This window comes from Hoplias malabaricus, chromosome 3, assembly GCF_029633855.1.
Source record: "Hoplias malabaricus isolate fHopMal1 chromosome 3, fHopMal1.hap1, whole genome shotgun sequence".
NCBI classification, from domain to species: domain Eukaryota; kingdom Metazoa; phylum Chordata; class Actinopteri; order Characiformes; family Erythrinidae; genus Hoplias; species Hoplias malabaricus.
This window is the reverse complement of record NC_089802.1, coordinates 44,243,654-44,264,115: the sequence shown is the minus strand read 5'-3', so window position 1 is coordinate 44,264,115 and position 20,462 is coordinate 44,243,654. Positions and strand designations below refer to the sequence as shown.

The following is a 20,462-nucleotide window of genomic DNA, read 5'->3' as shown; positions in this document are numbered from 1 at the left end:
GAGTTATTTTACACGAGAAATCTCTATACAATCTCTATGAAAAGTACAATTCGAGATGAGGATGATGCTCTGTCTGTTCCATAGGTGGGTAACACTGACTTATTTTTACTGTTTTGGATTTCTTAAGGTGGACTGTCCAAATTCAGGAGATGGCAAACTGCATGAAATAAAACACATACCGACATTATTACAAACTCTACAGCTCGAGTTACATATGGGTTTCTGTGGTAATTCAAATAGTGAAAGCAAGCTTACAGACAAGTCAAACTTCAGCTGCGTACTATCAGTTATTTTTCCCCAAACACACTGTTCCACCTTAAAAGACGCACAGCTTCTGAGTGTAAACAAACCAGAGAGAACAGCATTTCCCCACAATCGTAGACGTCCCCTTTTAATATCTAAATTGTCCTGAATTTGCATCGTACCAGACAAAGGGTGTGTGTCGGGTCCTAATTTTGCATCATGACGTGAACGATATTGCCAAAATGAAAGCTGTTGCTTCTCTTAGTCCTTATTGTTGTCATTTTGTTTTTTTCCCATGAGCAATGAAAGTAAGCAGCATGAAATGTCTGACTGGTCTTTGTCTCACACCTTGCAGGACAAAAACATTAACAAATCACCTGAAGGTCCGGATCTTTCGCTGATTTCTCATGAGCGGAGAGCAGAAATCATGGCAGCACAGGTAGAAATGGATTATCCATACACTCTATTTGGACAGCTATTTATAAACTAAGTTTAATAATAATATTAAATAACTGTCCTAATAATGATGCTCCAAGGCTTTTCTGGGGTAAAATGTTTTGACCTGAGGGAAGCCTCAAATGTCCTGACATTGGACTGTACCAGAAACGGGGTGTGTGTTGTGTCCTAATTTTACACCTTGGCGTAAATCACTTTGAATAAATTATTGTTGATCCTTGTTTTAGATTTTAATAGTCAGTTTTGTGGTCATTTTCTGTTATTGTTTTAATATTACTATGCCTATATTCATTTAGACTGACAGCAGAATCATGCGGCGCGCAAAGCTTGCCAAGTACGGTGCTGAACCTGAAACTTCTTTGGCCACCGAGGAGCCAAAAGTGGAGGCTACTGCTTCACAGGTAAAAAATGAACCTATATTCATATAATACTAAGCTAGGCATTTCAGTATTTCTTTCCATTAAGGGCTACTACATCAGTGCTGCCCTTACCCAACGATTGTCCTGACACCAAAATTCCAGCACTGTTTTGGGCTAAAATATCTTGGTGTAGTTAAAGGGGGCGTTCACGGTTTTAATCGAAACACACCTTTATTAATATACAACTCTGAGGATGTTTCCTCATCATTTGCTGCTTTTCAGTAGTTTTGCGTGCTCAGAACTGATCTAATGCATTTCTGAAGCCTGTTTTTAAAAAAAACAAAAAAGAAAAAATGTCTCTGTCCACTGTTAGGATTCTCTCTCTCTGCTCGCAGCAGAGAAACGGCATCTAGAGTTATTTTACACGAGAAATCTCTATACAATCTCTATGAAAAGTACAATTCGAGATGAGGATGATGCTCTGTGTCTGTTCCATAGGTGGGTAACACTGACTTATTTTTACTGTTTTGGATTTCTTAAGGTGGACTGTCCAAATTCAGGAGATGGCAAACTGCATGAAATAAAACACATACCGACATTATTACAAACTCTACAGCTCGAGTTACATATGGGTTTCTGTGGTAATTCAAATAGTGAAAGCAAGCTTACAGACAAGTCAAACTTCAGCTGCGTACTATCAGTTATTTTTCCCCAAACACACTGTTCCACCTTAAAAGACGCACAGCTTCTGAGTGTAAACAAACCAGAGAGAACAGCATTTCCCCACAATCGTAGACGTCCCCTTTTAATATCTAAATTGTCCTGAATTTGCATCGTACCAGACAAAGGGTGTGTGTCGGGTCCTAATTTTGCATCATGACGTGAACGATATTGCCAAAATGAAAGCTGTTGCTTCTCTTAGTCCTTATTGTTGTCATTTTGTTTTTTTCCCATGAGCAATGAAAGTAAGCAGCATGAAATGTCTGACTGGTCTTTGTCTCACACCTTGCAGGACAAAAACATTAACAAATCACCTGAAGGTCCGGATCTTTCGCTGATTTCTCATGAGCGGAGAGCAGAAATCATGGCAGCACAGGTAGAAATGGATTATCCATACACTCTATTTGGACAGCTATTTATAAACTAAGTTTAATAATAATATTAAATAACTGTCCTAATAATGATGCTCCAAGGCTTTTCTGGGGTAAAATGTTTTGACCTGAGGGAAGTCTCAAATGTCCTGACATTGGACTGTACCAGAAACGGGGTGTGTGTTGTGTCCTAATTTTACACCTTGGCGTAAATCACTTTGAATAAATTATTGTTGATCCTTGTTTTAGATTTTAATAGTCAGTTTTGTGGTCATTTTCTGTTATTGTTTTAATATTACTATGCCTATATTCATTTAGACTGACAGCAGAATCATACGGAGCGCAAAGCTTGCCAAGTACGGCGCTGAACCTGAAACTTCTTTGGCCACCGAGGAGCCAAAAGTGGAGGCTACTGCTTCACAGGTAAAAAATGAACCTTTTTTCATATAATAGTAAGCTAGGCATTTCAGTATTTCTTTCCATTAAGGGCTACTACATCAGTGCTGCCCTTACCCAACGATTGTCCTGACACCAAAATTCCAGCACTGTTTTGGGCTAAAATATCTTGGTGTAGTTAAAGGGGGCGTTCACGGTTTTAATCGAAACACACCTTTATTAATATACAACTCTGAGGATGTTTCCTCATCATTTGCTGCTTTTCAGTAGTTTTGCGTGCTCAGAACTGATCTAATGCATTTCTGAAGCCTGTTTTTAAAAAAAACAAAAAAGAAAAAATGTCTCTGTCCACTGTTAGGATTCTCTCTCTCTGCTCGCAGCAGAGAAACGGCATCTAGAGTTATTTTACACGAGAAATCTCTATACAATCTCTATGAAAAGTACAATTCGAGATGAGGATGATGCTCTATGTCTGTTCCATAGGTGGGTAACACTGACTTATTTTTACTGTTTTGGATTTCTTAAGGTGGACTGTCCAAATTCAGGAGATGGCAAACTGCATGAAATAAAACACATACCGACATTATTACAAACTCTACAGCTCGAGTTACATATGGGTTTCTGTGGTAATTCAAATAGTGAAAGCAAGCTTACAGACAAGTCAAACTTCAGCTGCGTACTATCAGTTATTTTTCCCCAAACACACTGTTCCACCTTAAAAGACGCACAGCTTCTGAGTGTAAACAAACCGGAGAGAACAGCATTTCCCCACAATCGTAGACGTCCCCTTTTAATATCTAAATTGTCCTGAATTTGCATCGTACCAGACAAAGGGTGTGTGTCGGGTCCTAATTTTGCATCATGACGTGAACGATATTGCCAAAATGAAAGCTGTTGCTTCTCTTAGTCCTTATTGTTGTCATTTTGTTTTTTTCCCATGAGCAATGAAAGTAAGCAGCATGAAATGTCTGACTGGTCTTTGTCTCACACCTTGCAGGACAAAAACATTAACAAATCACCTGAAGGTCCGGATCTTTCGCTGATTTCTCATGAGCGGAGAGCAGAAATCATGGCAGCACAGGTAGAAATGGATTATCCATACACTCTATTTGGACAGCTATTTATAAACTAAGTTTAATAATAATATTAAATAACTGTCCTAATAATGATGCTCCAAGACTTTTCTGGGGTAAAATGTTTTGACCTGAGGGAAGCCTCAAATGTCCTGACATTGGACTGTACCAGAAACGGGGTGTGTGTCGTGTCCTAATTTTACACCTTGGCGTAAATCACTTTGAATAAATTATTGTTGATCCTTGTTTTAGATTTTAATGGTCAGTTTTGTGGTCATTTTCTGTTATTGTTTTAATATTACTATGCCTATATTCATTTAGACTGACAGCAGAATCATACGGAGCGCAAAGCTTGCCAAGTACGGCGCTGAACCTGAAACTTCTTTGGCCACCGAGGAGCCAAAAGTGGAGGCTACTGCTGCACAGGTAAAAAATGAACCTATTTTCATATAATAGTAAGCTAGGCATTTCAGTATTTCTTTCCATTAAGGGCTACTACATCAGTGCTGCCCTTACCCAACGATTGTCCTGACACCAAAATTCCAGCACTGTTTTGGGCTAAAATATCTTGGTGTAGTTAAAGGGGGCGTTCACGGTTTTAATCGAAACACACCTTTATTAATATACAACTCTGAGGATGTTTCCTCATCATTTGCTGCTTTCCAGTAGTTTTGCGTGCTCAGAACTGATCTAATGCATTTCTGAAGCCTGTTTTTAAAAAAAGAAAAAATGTCTCTGTCCACTGTTAGGATTCTCTCTCTCTGCTCGCAGCAGAGAAACGGCATCTAGAGTTATTTTACACGAGAAATCTCTATACAATCTCTATGAAAAGTACAATTCGAGATGAGGATGATGCTCTGTCTGTTCCATAGGTGGGTAACACTGACTTATTTTTACTGTTTTGGATTTCTTAAGGTGGACTGTCCAAATTCAGGAGATGGCAAACTGCATGAAATAAAACACATACCGACATTATTACAAACTCTACAGCTCGAGTTACATATGGGTTTCTGTGGTAATTCAAATAGTGAAAGCAAGCTTACAGACAAGTCAAACTTCAGCTGCGTACTATCAGTTATTTTTCCCCAAACACACTGTTCCACCTTAAAAGACGCACAGCTTCTGAGTGTAAACAAACCAGAGAGAACAGCATTTCCCCACAATCGTAGACGTCCCCTTTTAATATCTAAATTGTCCTGAATTTGCATCGTACCAGACAAAGGGTGTGTGTCGGGTCCTAATTTTGCATCATGACGTGAACGATATTGCCAAAATGAAAGCTGTTGCTTCTCTTAGTCCTTATTGTTGTCATTTTGTTTTTTTCCCATGAGCAATGAAAGTAAGCAGCATGAAATGTCTGACTGGTCTTTGTCTCACACCTTGCAGGACAAAAACATTAACAAATCACCTGAAGGTCCGGATCTTTCGCTGATTTCTCATGAGCGGAGAGCAGAAATCATGGCAGCACAGGTAGAAATGGATTATCCATACACTCTATTTGGACAGCTATTTATAAACTAAGTTTAATAATAATATTAAATAACTGTCCTAATAATGATGCTCCAAGGCTTTTCTGGGGTAAAATGTTTTGACCTGAGGGAAGCCTCAAATGTCCTGACATTGGACTGTACCAGAAACGGGGTGTGTGTTGTGTCCTAATTTTACACCTTGGCGTAAATCACTTTGAATAAATTATTGTTGATCCTTGTTTTAGATTTTAATAGTCAGTTTTGTGGTCATTTTCTGTTATTGTTTTAATATTACTATGCCTATATTCATTTAGACTGACAGCAGAATCATGCGGCGCGCAAAGCTTGCCAAGTACGGTGCTGAACCTGAAACTTCTTTGGCCACCGAGGAGCCAAAAGTGGAGGCTACTGCTTCACAGGTAAAAAATGAACCTATATTCATATAATACTAAGCTAGGCATTTCAGTATTTCTTTCCATTAAGGGCTACTACATCAGTGCTGCCCTTACCCAACGATTGTCCTGACACCAAAATTCCAGCACTGTTTTGGGCTAAAATATCTTGGTGTAGTTAAAGGGGGCGTTCACGGTTTTAATCGAAACACACCTTTATTAATATACAACTCTGAGGATGTTTCCTCATCATTTGCTGCTTTTCAGTAGTTTTGCGTGCTCAGAACTGATCTAATGCATTTCTGAAGCCTGTTTTTAAAAAAAACAAAAAAGAAAAAATGTCTCTGTCCACTGTTAGGATTCTCTCTCTCTGCTCGCAGCAGAGAAACGGCATCTAGAGTTATTTTACACGAGAAATCTCTATACAATCTCTATGAAAAGTACAATTCGAGATGAGGATGATGCTCTGTGTCTGTTCCATAGGTGGGTAACACTGACTTATTTTTACTGTTTTGGATTTCTTAAGGTGGACTGTCCAAATTCAGGAGATGGCAAACTGCATGAAATAAAACACATACCGACATTATTACAAACTCTACAGCTCGAGTTACATATGGGTTTCTGTGGTAATTCAAATAGTGAAAGCAAGCTTACAGACAAGTCAAACTTCAGCTGCGTACTATCAGTTATTTTTCCCCAAACACACTGTTCCACCTTAAAAGACGCACAGCTTCTGAGTGTAAACAAACCAGAGAGAACAGCATTTCCCCACAATCGTAGACGTCCCCTTTTAATATCTAAATTGTCCTGAATTTGCATCGTACCAGACAAAGGGTGTGTGTCGGGTCCTAATTTTGCATCATGACGTGAACGATATTGCCAAAATGAAAGCTGTTGCTTCTCTTAGTCCTTATTGTTGTCATTTTGTTTTTTTCCCATGAGCAATGAAAGTAAGCAGCATGAAATGTCTGACTGGTCTTTGTCTCACACCTTGCAGGACAAAAACATTAACAAATCACCTGAAGGTCCGGATCTTTCGCTGATTTCTCATGAGCGGAGAGCAGAAATCATGGCAGCACAGGTAGAAATGGATTATCCATACACTCTATTTGGACAGCTATTTATAAACTAAGTTTAATAATAATATTAAATAACTGTCCTAATAATGATGCTCCAAGGCTTTTCTGGGGTAAAATGTTTTGACCTGAGGGAAGTCTCAAATGTCCTGACATTGGACTGTACCAGAAACGGGGTGTGTGTTGTGTCCTAATTTTACACCTTGGCGTAAATCACTTTGAATAAATTATTGTTGATCCTTGTTTTAGATTTTAATAGTCAGTTTTGTGGTCATTTTCTGTTATTGTTTTAATATTACTATGCCTATATTCATTTAGACTGACAGCAGAATCATACGGAGCGCAAAGCTTGCCAAGTACGGCGCTGAACCTGAAACTTCTTTGGCCACCGAGGAGCCAAAAGTGGAGGCTACTGCTTCACAGGTAAAAAATGAACCTTTTTTCATATAATAGTAAGCTAGGCATTTCAGTATTTCTTTCCATTAAGGGCTACTACATCAGTGCTGCCCTTACCCAACGATTGTCCTGACACCAAAATTCCAGCACTGTTTTGGGCTAAAATATCTTGGTGTAGTTAAAGGGGGCGTTCACGGTTTTAATCGAAACACACCTTTATTAATATACAACTCTGAGGATGTTTCCTCATCATTTGCTGCTTTTCAGTAGTTTTGCGTGCTCAGAACTGATCTAATGCATTTCTGAAGCCTGTTTTTAAAAAAAACAAAAAAGAAAAAATGTCTCTGTCCACTGTTAGGATTCTCTCTCTCTGCTCGCAGCAGAGAAACGGCATCTAGAGTTATTTTACACGAGAAATCTCTATACAATCTCTATGAAAAGTACAATTCGAGATGAGGATGATGCTCTGTGTCTGTTCCATAGGTGGGTAACACTGACTTATTTTTACTGTTTTGGATTTCTTAAGGTGGACTGTCCAAATTCAGGAGATGGCAAACTGCATGAAATAAAACACATACCGACATTATTACAAACTCTACAGCTCGAGTTACATATGGGTTTCTGTGGTAATTCAAATAGTGAAAGCAAGCTTACAGACAAGTCAAACTTCAGCTGCGTACTATCAGTTATTTTTCCCCAAACACACTGTTCCACCTTAAAAGACGCACAGCTTCTGAGTGTAAACAAACCAGAGAGAACAGCATTTCCCCACAATCGTAGACGTCCCCTTTTAATATCTAAATTGTCCTGAATTTGCATCGTACCAGACAAAGGGTGTGTGTCGGGTCCTAATTTTGCATCATGACGTGAACGATATTGCCAAAATGAAAGCTGTTGCTTCTCTTAGTCCTTATTGTTGTCATTTTGTTTTTTTCCCATGAGCAATGAAAGTAAGCAGCATGAAATGTCTGACTGGTCTTTGTCTCACACCTTGCAGGACAAAAACATTAACAAATCACCTGAAGGTCCGGATCTTTCGCTGATTTCTCATGAGCGGAGAGCAGAAATCATGGCAGCACAGGTAGAAATGGATTATCCATACACTCTATTTGGACAGCTATTTATAAACTAAGTTTAATAATAATATTAAATAACTGTCCTAATAATGATGCTCCAAGGCTTTTCTGGGGTAAAATGTTTTGACCTGAGGGAAGTCTCAAATGTCCTGACATTGGACTGTACCAGAAACGGGGTGTGTGTTGTGTCCTAATTTTACACCTTGGCGTAAATCACTTTGAATAAATTATTGTTGATCCTTGTTTTAGATTTTAATAGTCAGTTTTGTGGTCATTTTCTGTTATTGTTTTAATATTACTATGCCTATATTCATTTAGACTGACAGCAGAATCATACGGAGCGCAAAGCTTGCCAAGTACGGCGCTGAACCTGAAACTTCTTTGGCCACCGAGGAGCCAAAAGTGGAGGCTACTGCTTCACAGGTAAAAAATGAACCTATTTTCATATAATAGTAAGCTAGGCATTTCAGTATTTCTTTCCATTAAGGGCTACTACATCAGTGCTGCCCTTACCCAACGATTGTCCTGACACCAAAATTCCAGCACTGTTTTGGGCTAAAATATCTTGGTGTAGTTAAAGGGGGCGTTCACGGTTTTAATCGAAACACACCTTTATTAATATACAACTCTGAGGATGTTTCCTCATCATTTGCTGCTTTTCAGTAGTTTTGCGTGCTCAGAACTGATCTAATGCATTTCTGAAGCCTGTTTTAAAAAAAAAAAACAAAAAAGAAAAAATGTCTCTGTCCACTGTTAGGATTCTCTCTCTCTGCTCACAGCAGAGAAACAGCATCTAGAGTTATTTTACACGAGAAATCTCTATGAAAAGTACAATTCGAGATGAGGATTTTGCTTTTTATTGTTTTACTTTCAGCCTTGTTGCGTGCCTCATAAGAACAGAGCAGAAATTCTAGAAGCACAAATAGATGTTATAAGACAGGTTTGTTAGAAATCAGCTATAATGGGCTTTTTAACATTAACTATTGTGTTGAAAAATGAATTGTCTTTTAAGATAAGGCTCCAAACTTGTTTTTTTCATGGCTCAATAAACAATTATGGTTTCATTTTCATAGATTTTCACTAAAATGGATGATTCCTCTGACTACTCGCAGTACACGGATAGTGACGACGACTATGATCCACATGTAGATGGTGACCTTTCTGAGGCTTCTAGCTGTAGCACATCTGATTCTCAGAGTCATGTTTCCCACAAGAAATTAAAGAGAAACAAAGAGAAAGTCAACATAAACAACAGTGACCTCAAAATGAAATTATCCAAGCCACACAACAGAACCCAGAGTGAGGTCAGCAATGCAAGAAATAATGTCAGCACCTCAAATCTAATCTCTCTAACAGAAACAGAAAACAAGAGTTCTGTTCATGTAGCATCAATGCCATCCTCAAATACAGGCTGGAGATATAAGAAGCAGCAGTATTGTCTATATTGTGAGAAGCCATTCTCTAAAATTTCAAGGCATCTGCAGTATGTACATCGCAATGAGTCAGATGTGGCTAAAGCATTCAGCTTTGATAAAAAATCAAAAGAGAGGCGAGTGCGCCTGCGTTTGTTAATAAGCAGAGGAAATTTTGTGCACAATGCTGTTGTATCCAGTGAGGGTAAGGGTGATTTGGTGGCCTGTAGGAGACCTAAAAAACCTGCATTCACTCATGACTTTACACATTGCATCCACTGCCAGGGTCTGTATGCAAGAAAGTCACTTTGGAGGCACATTAGAAACTGTCCACAGAATTCCAGTATTAATGAGTCTAGCACTGGCAAAAAGCATGTGCAGTCACTCAGTTACATGGCATTTGCCCCTTCTCCCGATCTGTCCAAAGGATTTTGGAAAACAGTCGTATGCCAAATGAAGCATGATCAAATTTCTGATTTGATCAGGAAAGATAAATACATACTTCTGTTGGGAGAACAGATGTTCAACAAACTCAACCCAAGTTCCACAAAAAATGATTACATTCGACAAAAAATGAGAGAAGTAGGACGTCTGCTGTTTGAGGCAAGAACAATGACACCTATGAAGTGCATGGAAGATTTTGTATTGCCATCCAATTTCCCCCATGTCATCAAAGCAGTGAGAAGTGTTGCTGGACACTGTGAGGAAACAAATACATACAAGACTCCTTCACTCGCTCTAAAACTTGGCCATAGTTTAGCAAAAATTGCAACTTCTGTGGAATGCAATGCAATAATGGTGGGACAAGAGCAGCTTGCTCAGGATGCGCGAAACTTCAGAGTTTTGCAAGAGTATAAATGGAACGAATCAATCTCAGCTGCAGCAGGAACAACCCTCAATGAGGCAAAAATGAACAAGCCACAAATTTTGCCATTCACTGAAGATGTGAAGACGTTGCATTCTTTTTTAAAAACAGAGATGGAGAAATATAAGAATGCTCTGAAGGAAAATTCTGATGTCAAAAGCTATGCAAGCTTATGCAAACTGACACTTACCAGAGTCATACTTTTTAACAGAAGGAGGGGTGGAGAAACAGCAAGGTTGAAACTAGAGTCCTATGTTTCAAGAGAACAGTCACCAATTCACGAAGACCTGGCAACTGGGCTTAGCGATTTTGAAAAGAGTCTCTGTAAACATTTTCAAAGGGTGGAAATTCGTGGAAAGAGGGGCAGGATGGTGCCGGTACTGTTGACACCAGAGATGGTCAGTTGCATGGATCTCCTCATTGAGAAAAGAAGAATTTGTCAGGTACCAAGTGAGAATGTACACCTTTTTGCACGTCCAAATGCTCTCTCATCTTATCGTGGATCGGATGCTTTGCGTGAGTATGCAGAAGCCTGTGGTGCAAGAAATCCAACAGCTCTTTCATCAACAAAGTTACGTAAACAGATTGCAACTTTGTCAACAGTGTTAAATTTAAAAGAAAATGAAATGGATCAGCTTGCCAACTTTTTGGGTCATGACATTAGGATTCATCGTCAATACTACCGTCTGCCTGAAAGTACTTTGCAACTTGCTAAAATGAGCAAGCTTCTTATCGCAATGGAGAGAGGGGCACTGTCAGAAATCCAGGGTGTTCAGCTGGATGACATCGTAATTGATCCAAAAGGTAGAGGAACATAAAATTTATTTATAAAACTAGTATTTAGGAAGTGCAGTAAGATCAGGTCCAGTGGGTCATTTAATGTGATGATAATTTGGCAAAGTGAAATGTTTTTGATACTCCTGTATTTTGCAAGATCATTTTCACTAACCAGTTCTATACGTGATTAGATGAAATTGAAGACACTGATGCTAATACGTCAAGTGATGAGGCAGAGATAGAAGACCTTCCGGAAAGCCAGAGCCCAAGAGCTCCTCAGCCATCAACTTTAGAAAATCCACGCACCTCAGATCCAAATGGTAAGCTTAGGTTAACAAGTTGTATATTTGATAGCTGAGGCCAAAATTATATATTCAGTCTTGAGTGACTTTTTTTTTTTTTTTGTCTGATCTTTTTGTTTAACATATCTTCTTCCTCTCTGCCTGGTAAAGCACTCTGATGTGGTTGTTGCGTTCATACCTATTTTGACATTTCCAGATTAGTGTTTTTGGAGTAGGCTGTTTCATTGTGCTTGTGCATTGATCAGAATTATAGATTATATTGCACCATGAATTAAATTGGTTTTAACATTAAAAAAAGTATATGGTGTAACGCATTTGGCCAAATATAATGTATACTATAGTATGTGGCTTGCAGTTTTAGGATGGCTTTGAAATAGTCTTATTTTGTACAAGCACTATATTTAAAAGTTGTAGGCTGGTGATTTACATTAGTGTAAATTGTATGTATTTATTTTGTATTTAGATCAGCATAACAGAAAAGGAGAAAAGCAGAAAATCTCAGAATCCTTTTCTGACCAAAGTCATCTACAAGAACCAAGTTCAACACAAAGCAATGGTAAGGGAAAACAATCTTGCAATTTTATTTCTATGGCACATAGACCAACTGGTCACTTCATTGTCCTCCAGTTTTCTACACTCTGCCCATTCACCCAGTTCCACTGACCACACAGTAGCACTTTGTAGTTCTTCAGTTATTCTGAATATTTTTTACCCCCCTGTCCCTCAGCGCTCAGGACCCCCACAGAGCAGGTGTGATGTGGTGGTGGATCATTCTCAGTGCTGCAGTGACACTGACGTGGTGGTGGTGTGTTAGTGTGTGTTGTGCTGGTACACTGAACAAAAAAAAATGTAGTGACTCTGACTTTAAAGAAGCAATCTGTAATACGGACACGAAGCATTTAAATAAAAACTATAATACAGTGGGGAGAGCTCCTCCCCCTCCTCTTCAGACGTGAAGTTCGAGCAGTTGCCAGTTTGAGGAAAACTGAACGAACAAGCAAGAGACAAGAAGAGTGTGCCATAATCAACATATTTACACAGAAAAGTGTTCATCGATTCACTATAACATCTATATCTACGCAAAATAAGTGAACGTGGCCGTGATTTCCCTCCATTATACACATTTACTTATCTGTCCAAATCCACCTGAAATATTTCCACTAGACATGGCTGGTGTTACTTATCAACTTTCCTTTCCACCATAAATGTTGTTTAGGAGGCAGATCTTATCCACAATTTTTGTAGTCAAACATTTTGTTCCACCTTACATGTGTCGGTTTATGAGTCATATTGGCGTTATTCGCCAGGTTCTTGAATTCTGTTTCACCTTAAAAGCCGAAACTAGCGCTATAGCTTTTAAGCTTTTTGAAGCAACTGTTATTCCACTTTATCTGTTTAAAGCAAACAAACCGTGTGATGTCACTAAACATTTACCTACTTAAGGGGAGGGCAAAAATATAAAGAGCCACCACCATTTTCCCTGCATTTACAAGAAAGTAATATCTACACCACATTAAAATTTAGACTAGACAAGGCTGGTGTTATTTTCCCTTCAACCGTAATCATCAGTTTAAAAGGCAGATCCTTGCATCCTATTCACAATTTTTGTATTTAAGCGTTTAGTTCCACCTTAAATGGGTCTGTTTAAGAGTCTCCAGCTACTTATTGAATATTCATTTCCATCTTAAACAGCTATGCGAAGCTAAAGCTAGCGCTAGGTTTATAAACTAAACTTGTTTTGAAACACTTATTCCCGTCTTATCCATTTAAAACACACAACCAAGTAGAGCTGGGCGATATGGCCAAAAAAAATTTCATGAAAGAGTTTTCTATATTGATCAATCTCTATTTATTGTGATATTAACATTGTCACACTGTGACAAGGACATCCTTCTAAAATATAGACTGAATGCACCAATTGTTCATTACTATACAACATATATATGCACATATAGTATTCACATTACTCAAATTCACAAGGAAAGATTTCACTGGAACAATAACATTTCCTTACCACATAAATGTAATGATGTCTTTGTCGTGTTATTGAAACATTCTTATGGCATTACCTCCTCAAGCGTTTAAAGAAGCAAAAAGAGTAAAAAGATGAATTAACAAGAATTAAAAATAATAAATAAATAAATGAATGAACACTCCCAAGTGCTCAGCTATAATCATACTGCACGTAACCCATTAGAAGGCTTAGAACAGTGCTAGTAACAGTGGGAAAGCTAGAACATTTTCAGTTTCACACATTCATTCGTTCACTGCCTTTAACCTCGTATACAGTTCAGGGACGCGGTGGGTCCGGAGCATACCCAGGCGAGAGAATTCCATCCTTGGGGAATTTTTATTTAAAATTATTTTAATTATTTATTAATAATTATTTATTTTAAATTTAGCCTAATCTATACCAGCGGAGCCAGTAAAAAATTTGCGAGCAGAGAAAATAATTTTGTGTGAGGAAAACCACGTCAGGCAACGAACAGTGCTCTTGCAAACCGGAAAACATTTCCTATTATATTCATCATTACACACAGACTGATATTTCAAGTGTTTATTTCTTTTAATTTGATGATTATAACTGACAACTAATGAAAACCTCAAATTCAGTTTCTCAGAAAATTAGAATATTGTGAAAAGGTTCAATATTGAACCTGCTGCCACACTCTAATCAGCTAATTAACTCAAAACACCTGCAAAGGCCTTTAAATGGTCTCTCAGTCTAGTTCTGTAGGCTACACACTCATGTTGAAGACTGCTGACTTGACAGATGTCCAAAAGACGACCACTGACACCTTACACAAACAGAGGAAGACACAAAAGGTCATTGCTAAAGAGGCTGGCTGTTCACAGAGCTCTGTGTCCAAGCTCATTAATAGAGAGGCGAAGGGAAGGAAAAGATGTGGCAGAAGAAAGTGTACAAGCAATAGGGATAACCGCACCCTGGAGAGGGTTGTGAAACAAAACCCTTTCAAAAATGTGGGGAGAGTCACAAAGACTGGACTGCAGTTGGAGTCAGTGCTTCAAGAACCACCACACAGACATATGCAAGACATGAGTTTCAGCTGTCGCATTCCTTGTGTGAAGCCACTCTTGAACAAGACACTTGTCAGAAGTGTCTCGCCCCTGGGCTAAAGACACAAAGGACTGGACTGCTGCTGAGTGGTCCACAGTAATGTTCTCTGATGAAAGTAAATTTTGCATTTTCTTTGGAAATCAAGGTCTGGAGGAAGAGAGGAGAGGCACAGAATCCACGTTGCTTGAGGTCCAGTGTAAAGTTTCCACAGTCAGTGATGGTGTGGGGTGCCATGTCATCTGCTGGTGTTGGTCCACTGTGTTTTCTGAGGTCCAAGGTCAACGCAGCCGTCTACCAGGGAATTTCAGCACTTCATGCTTCCTGCTGCTGACCAACTTTATGGAGATGCAGTTTTCATTTTCAAAAAGGACTTGGCACCTGCACACAGTGCCAAAGCTACCAGTACCTGGTTTAAGGACCATGGTCTCCCTGTTCTTAATTGGTCTGAAAACTCACCTGACCTTAACCACATAGAAAATCTATGGGGTATTGTGAAGAGGAAGATGCAGTACACCAGACCCAACAATGCAGAAGAGCTGAAGACCACTATCAGAGCAGCCTGGGCTCTCATATAACACCTGAGCAGTGCCACAGACTGATTGACTCCATGCCCCTCTAATATTAATTTGTTTTTATGTACATTTTGTGTTTTGTGACTCAGATCTCATTTCTGTCAACAGACATTCCACAAAGCAGGAAGAAGTGGTCAGATGATGAGGTACATGCTGTTGAGAAACACCTAATGCATTGTATAAAGAGTGGCCGAGTCCCTGGTAAGAAAGACTGTCTCTCATGCTTGCTGTCTGAACCTGATGCTCTCAGAAACCGTGACTGGGTGGCCATCAAGTACTATGTGAAGAACAGAATAGTGGCACTCAAAAGAAAACTGTGTGGGTAAAATACTGACTTTGTAAGCTGACAAATGTATGAATGTAACGAAGGAGACGTTGTCATTTCATTTATTTTTTTATTCTGACATATCAGATGTGTTCTATGCAGTTTTTTTTAAGTTGGTAAAGTTCAGCCAGCAATATTCTTAAACCTTCTTTGTTCAGTATATAACCGTCATTGAATACTTACACTGTTCACCATTCACCAGTATGCTATTTGTTATTTTAATTGTTTGAGAGAGAAAATTTGCAGTGGATTGAGCCATGTATTATTTTTTTTAGGCTCGTTATTAATACAATATATTATTGGCTGAAGGATAATATAAAAGTAAATGTAAAAAATATAAAATAATAATAATAATAAAATATAAAAAAATAGATGCTTTATTATTGTTATAGCTATTGTTATTAATAACATAATTGTAATAACACAATGCAAAGTTCCAAGTGAATACATTGTAATTGTCCAAAAAAATGCCCCATGCATTCACTTTAGAAGAGATGGATAAAATCCTTCTTTGGATCATGTAAAATATTTTATTCCATTTTGTAGTATTTTTATTTGCTCATTCATCAGGAAATTTTAGTGTGAAGGACAGCTTCCAGATGTAAAAAACTAAACATCCACCAAAATGTAGATGCATGTGATCTATAGAATCTGCTGTAAAACTGTGGCACTTTGTTTTATACCTTGTGTTGGAAATTCAAATAAATGTTTTTTTTTTGATAATATGTCTGATTAGTTTAACTGTACACTACATGTACAGTTAGAATAAATCATTTCAATATTTTAGAATATTGAACTACTAAGATTATAAAAAAATTAAGAACATGCCCATACATCACCTTGAAAGCTATGATACACCCTATAATTGTTGTGTCCTTGATTTGCAGTAGTCCATGTGTAAAATAAGTCCCAACTTTTAACATGTCCCCATTATGTTGGTAGTAGCAGACTTGAAAGTGTGTGTATTGTATGTCCTGGAAGTTCACATAAACCCGAAAGTGTCCCATAATTTCACATAAACCAGAAAAATAGGAACTTTTTTAAAAAAGAACATACAGAAAAAATCAACAGATAAACATCATATGGGAATTATATGAAACACAAAAATAGGTTTCATTTGTTTCTGGAACCTCCAGAAAGGGATGTCCCCATTTGTAGGTAGTTTGTCTGGTGTCCTGAAATTACACAAAAACGCGTATGTGTGTGTGTGTGTGTGTGTTTGTGTTTTCACAGAGTAAGGTCCTTCATCATGCTATTAAAACAATATTTGATGCCCAGGATATACTTTTTAAAAACAGAGAGGTCTACTACAGTTATGAATGACTGGATAAAATGAACAGCTGGATTGATTTGAATTGACATTACTTTATTATTCCTCTGTGGATCAATAATAGAATATTGTATATATTAGGTGTATAAACAAGTTTTAAAGCTTGTTTTGTGTAACAAAAAATGGTAATTCAAAATTCAATAAAAAATAACCTGAAACTGTAGTTTGAAAATGGCAAGTGAGAAGAATTTGTTGGTTGATTGCATTCATCATGAGCTCCATCAGAAAAAAGCACTGCAAAGCTTTGGCAACGCTTTGTTCTGTCCTTGGGGATAATATTGTATCCAAATGTATGTGTGAGTTTTGGTTCAGACGATTTAAAGGTGGTGATTTCAATGTTAGTGAATGTAGATTATACTTGATGTTTATGTTTTTTTTAATGAAATAACAATTGTCCTTTTAATACTACAGTTACTTTAAAATGACAAAAAGTGGGAGAATATTTAAATGAATATAAGCAAAGCATATCTGAAGTATTTCTTTAACTCTCCCTCCCTCTCCCAGACATGGAGTTCCTTGAAGTCCTAACTGAGGGTCTCAACCGGGTCCTCCTTGTGCGCGGTGGAGGTCGTGAGGTCATCACCATCTACTCTTGAAAGCCCAATCTGCATCATTCCATCCCATTCCCTTCCCCAACCTCCAAGACCCCTGCAAACTTTACATTCACACATTCAGCCCCAAAAGACCCCCAACAACCACTCCCAAGCAATATCATAGAACCCCCCGCCCTCCCCCCGACACACTCCAAACCTGGAGACACAGGCCCTGCTCTTAACACCTCATCCTTTTCATGCTGCTCCCTTTTTATCCAGTCCTGTAGAGTTTCATCATTTTCTGCCCAATGTGCCCCACGGCCTCCTCCTGTTCAATATATTTGTGGTGGACTGGTGACCACCTGCTGAATTCAGTGCCACGTTTTTTATGAGGGCAGAATATTGATGTCAGTAAGTAATCTGCTGTATTCCAGAGGTTTTCTCCATCCCCCCTGTCCCAGACCCGTCCATCACTCTCCTCATCCAGTCAGGACGTGTTGCAGGGTTGTTCAAACGGAATGGGTGGGTTACGATATGTCTGTTTTTGTCTCTAGGGCTTTTTTTTTATTGTTGTTTTTGTCTTTGGATCATTCAAAAAAACAGCAAATCAGAACTTGCCAGGATGACAGCTGTGGAGAGGTCATCACTGGGATGAATTTTGACAGATGAACCGACTGAGAAGGTGACGGGACATTTCTGCCACTGAGTGGACTGATCTACCAATAGCCTTGTTTGGCTGATGACTGCGGAGGAACACTCTGCCTCACTGTCCAGTTAACAAGCTCAGGGGAAGCTGCGGTGAAAACAGTAAGGCTTCCCTGGCTGCACTGAAAAACTTGAGGGAAAAAAAAAGAAAGAAAAACAGAAGGAAAGAGTTTGCTCCGTCTTCTTGGCACAGTTCTGTCATTTTATTTGTGTTTGTGTGTGTATGTCTCATCCTCACCCTCTGTACACGCCTCATCTTTTCGTGTCTCCCGGTCGGATGTGGCTAGCTATTCCCTGCCAACTACGACATGTGCCAAAAAAACAAGAGTGGGAAGATCTGTGACTTGCTGTCTGATCGCCAAGCAGCAAAAAAAAAAATGACGAAAGTGGTTTATCAGCGTTATTGAAGCGTTAATTAGAGAAGGGACAAGCGAGGTGGAGGAAGAAAAGGGTTGTACGTCGGTGGATTAGTGTAAATACTGTACAATCTCTGAGGTTTTGAGGTACTGAAACATCACAGTAGTGTTCTTCTCCTCAATTCATTAAGCCTCTGAAGAGATGTCCTTATCTGACAGGGTCAGCTCCAAATCGAAAGACATTTGAATGGCTTTAGGCTTCTCACTGGAAGTGATCCGTACTGTACTGTAGCCCCCCTTCACAAGCACTCAACCTGCACTGGCAGCCACTGTGCAACAAGTGATTTAATGAGTCTGAGGATTCATTAAATGTGTGTGTGTGTGTGTGTGTGTGTGTGTGTGTGTGTGTGTGTGTGTGTGTGTGTGTGTTCCATCCGTGAGAGTGTGAGAGCTACCATTTTTGTCCCTTTTTACAAAAAGGAAAGCATATATGTTTGATACATTTACAGACAGATCTATTTAAAGTATCTTTATCAGTATGATGTGTGTCATCTGTGTTGGGATGCACCAAAATATCCTTGTAAAGATCACACAACTATGATGTAGATGTTGCTTGTTATATAAATGGAAACTATTATCAGCGGAAGATGACAGTTTACTGTTGGGTAGTGTCATAAGACAATATGCATCTTTTAGCAAACTGACACAGACCTACAAGTAGAAGAGTGTATTCTAGTGAGTGTCCTTTATCATTGCAGCCATTTCTGAGCTGTATTTCCTGATGTTACAGTGTTGTGGCATGACACCTTCCGAGGTGAAATGACATAGACGTTGTAGCTAAGGCAGTATGTCATAGTGACAATGCTAAAGTAACTTGTCAAGTGAGGCTGTGGCCTCTTGGGAAAAGTAACTTTCAATCTGCCGTTCATAAGGCTCGAGCTATGGCACACCATCAGTATGATGCCACTGAGCTACAAAGTCCGTTGATATAATAGACGATGTCATTTCACCCAAAGAAGTGTAACATAGCTGTTATATCAGCTTGTTTATCTAGCTTCATGTCAGTTGGTGAAATGAGCTCACAAAGGTGCGATGAAGCCTTATGAACACTGCCCTGCATTAAATTGTCCCCAAAGACACAAATACTGACCACAGAGTTTGAAAAGAAGCTATTAGTTAGAGCTAGTTTGAAGGTAGTAAAGTATTCTTGGTGGAGAGGAACTCCAGTCGAGCTCTATGCAGTACGACTAGTGTCAATCGTATGCAAACCGTATACGTGTCCTGGGCAGAAGAACTGAGGGAGTTTCTTTTTCATAGATTGAAAGCGAACGCTTTGAAAAGTGCATTTTGAAAAGATGGTGCAATAGCTGAAATTGAAGGTATCATGTAATCACTTCATTATTTATTTTTGTACGCATATACAGATTTTATATATGTGGCTTTATGTTGCATCATTCTCACAGCAGAAAATGGTTGTCACAGCTATATTTTTGTTTGCATTCAGAGGAAATAACTGTTATGGTCACTTGCACTTGTGGTAGATTTATTATTATTAATATACAATATATAAATTATATATATACACATATGAATTATCAGAGATTAAATCTAGAGACTACAGATAACAATATTTTCCGTTTTAAAAGATTATGAAAACCTCTCGTAAGTTGCGAATGCTGCTAGTGTACGAATAGACTGATTTGTATTGTGTGTATGTACATAGAACAAAACAAAGCAAATCTATTTAAGGGTCTATACAGAACATAAGTGGAGAAGGGGTAGACTTATGAAAATACATATCAGTGCTGGTGATTATCACATCTAAGATGTATGCAGGTTGGTTTTTGCCAACTTTCGACTAAAACAACAATCAGCATTACCATCAAAAATCCGAAGCTGAACCGTTTTGAAACGTCAGGACAGCTTTTGTGGCGTCATTCTACTGGTGATGTACAATATCTAACCATGCAATGCACAAGCGTACAAGGACACAGCTGCTTTTTGGTCTGTTGTACGTTCTGAGCCGTCGCATGTTCTCCACGCGTTCTTGTTTGCTTTCAGTAAGGCCCTTGAGCCGCATATGAGTAGATCTTCGCTCATGCATCGCCTGCATAGACTGAGCCTTTTAAAAACATATTCCCCAACAAGCAACGCTGGGTTGGTCTGAAAAAGATGAATT

The 20,462-nt window shown here is 38.7% G+C and overlaps 2 protein-coding genes and 3 long non-coding RNA genes across 5 annotated transcripts in view; all 5 read left to right on the top strand.

The window, feature by feature from the left end:
* Positions 1–18,688, top strand: part of slc12a5a (solute carrier family 12 member 5a) — a 230,317-nt gene extending 211,629 nt beyond the window's left edge. Inside the window, 1 exon segment of the mRNA XM_066665857.1 lies at positions 17,194–18,688. Within this exon segment, the coding sequence (XP_066521954.1) occupies positions 17,194–17,285 (92 nt within the window). The 3' untranslated portion in view covers positions 17,286–18,688.
* Positions 1,046–2,490, top strand: LOC136691709 (uncharacterized). Its single transcript, XR_010801895.1, has 3 exons — positions 1,046–1,100; positions 2,071–2,154; positions 2,468–2,490. It is a non-coding gene; the product is annotated as an uncharacterized lncRNA (long non-coding RNA).
* Positions 2,518–3,962, top strand: LOC136691562 (uncharacterized). The gene is made up of 3 exons (XR_010801881.1): positions 2,518–2,572; positions 3,543–3,626; positions 3,940–3,962. It is a non-coding gene; the product is annotated as an uncharacterized lncRNA (long non-coding RNA).
* On the top strand, positions 5,452–6,896 carry LOC136691710 (uncharacterized). The gene is made up of 3 exons (XR_010801896.1): positions 5,452–5,506; positions 6,477–6,560; positions 6,874–6,896. It is a non-coding gene; the product is annotated as an uncharacterized lncRNA (long non-coding RNA).
* On the top strand, positions 6,930–16,577 carry LOC136692940 (uncharacterized). The gene is made up of 7 exons (XM_066666681.1): positions 6,930–6,978; positions 7,949–8,032; positions 8,346–8,450; positions 9,101–11,108; positions 11,273–11,401; positions 11,847–11,939; positions 15,143–16,577. The coding sequence occupies exons 2-7, from the start codon at positions 8,021–8,023 to the stop codon at positions 15,358–15,360; spliced, it is 2,565 nt and encodes an 854-aa protein (XP_066522778.1). The 5' UTR covers positions 6,930–6,978; positions 7,949–8,020; the 3' UTR covers positions 15,361–16,577.
* Positions 18,689–20,462: the final 1,774 nt, after the last annotated feature.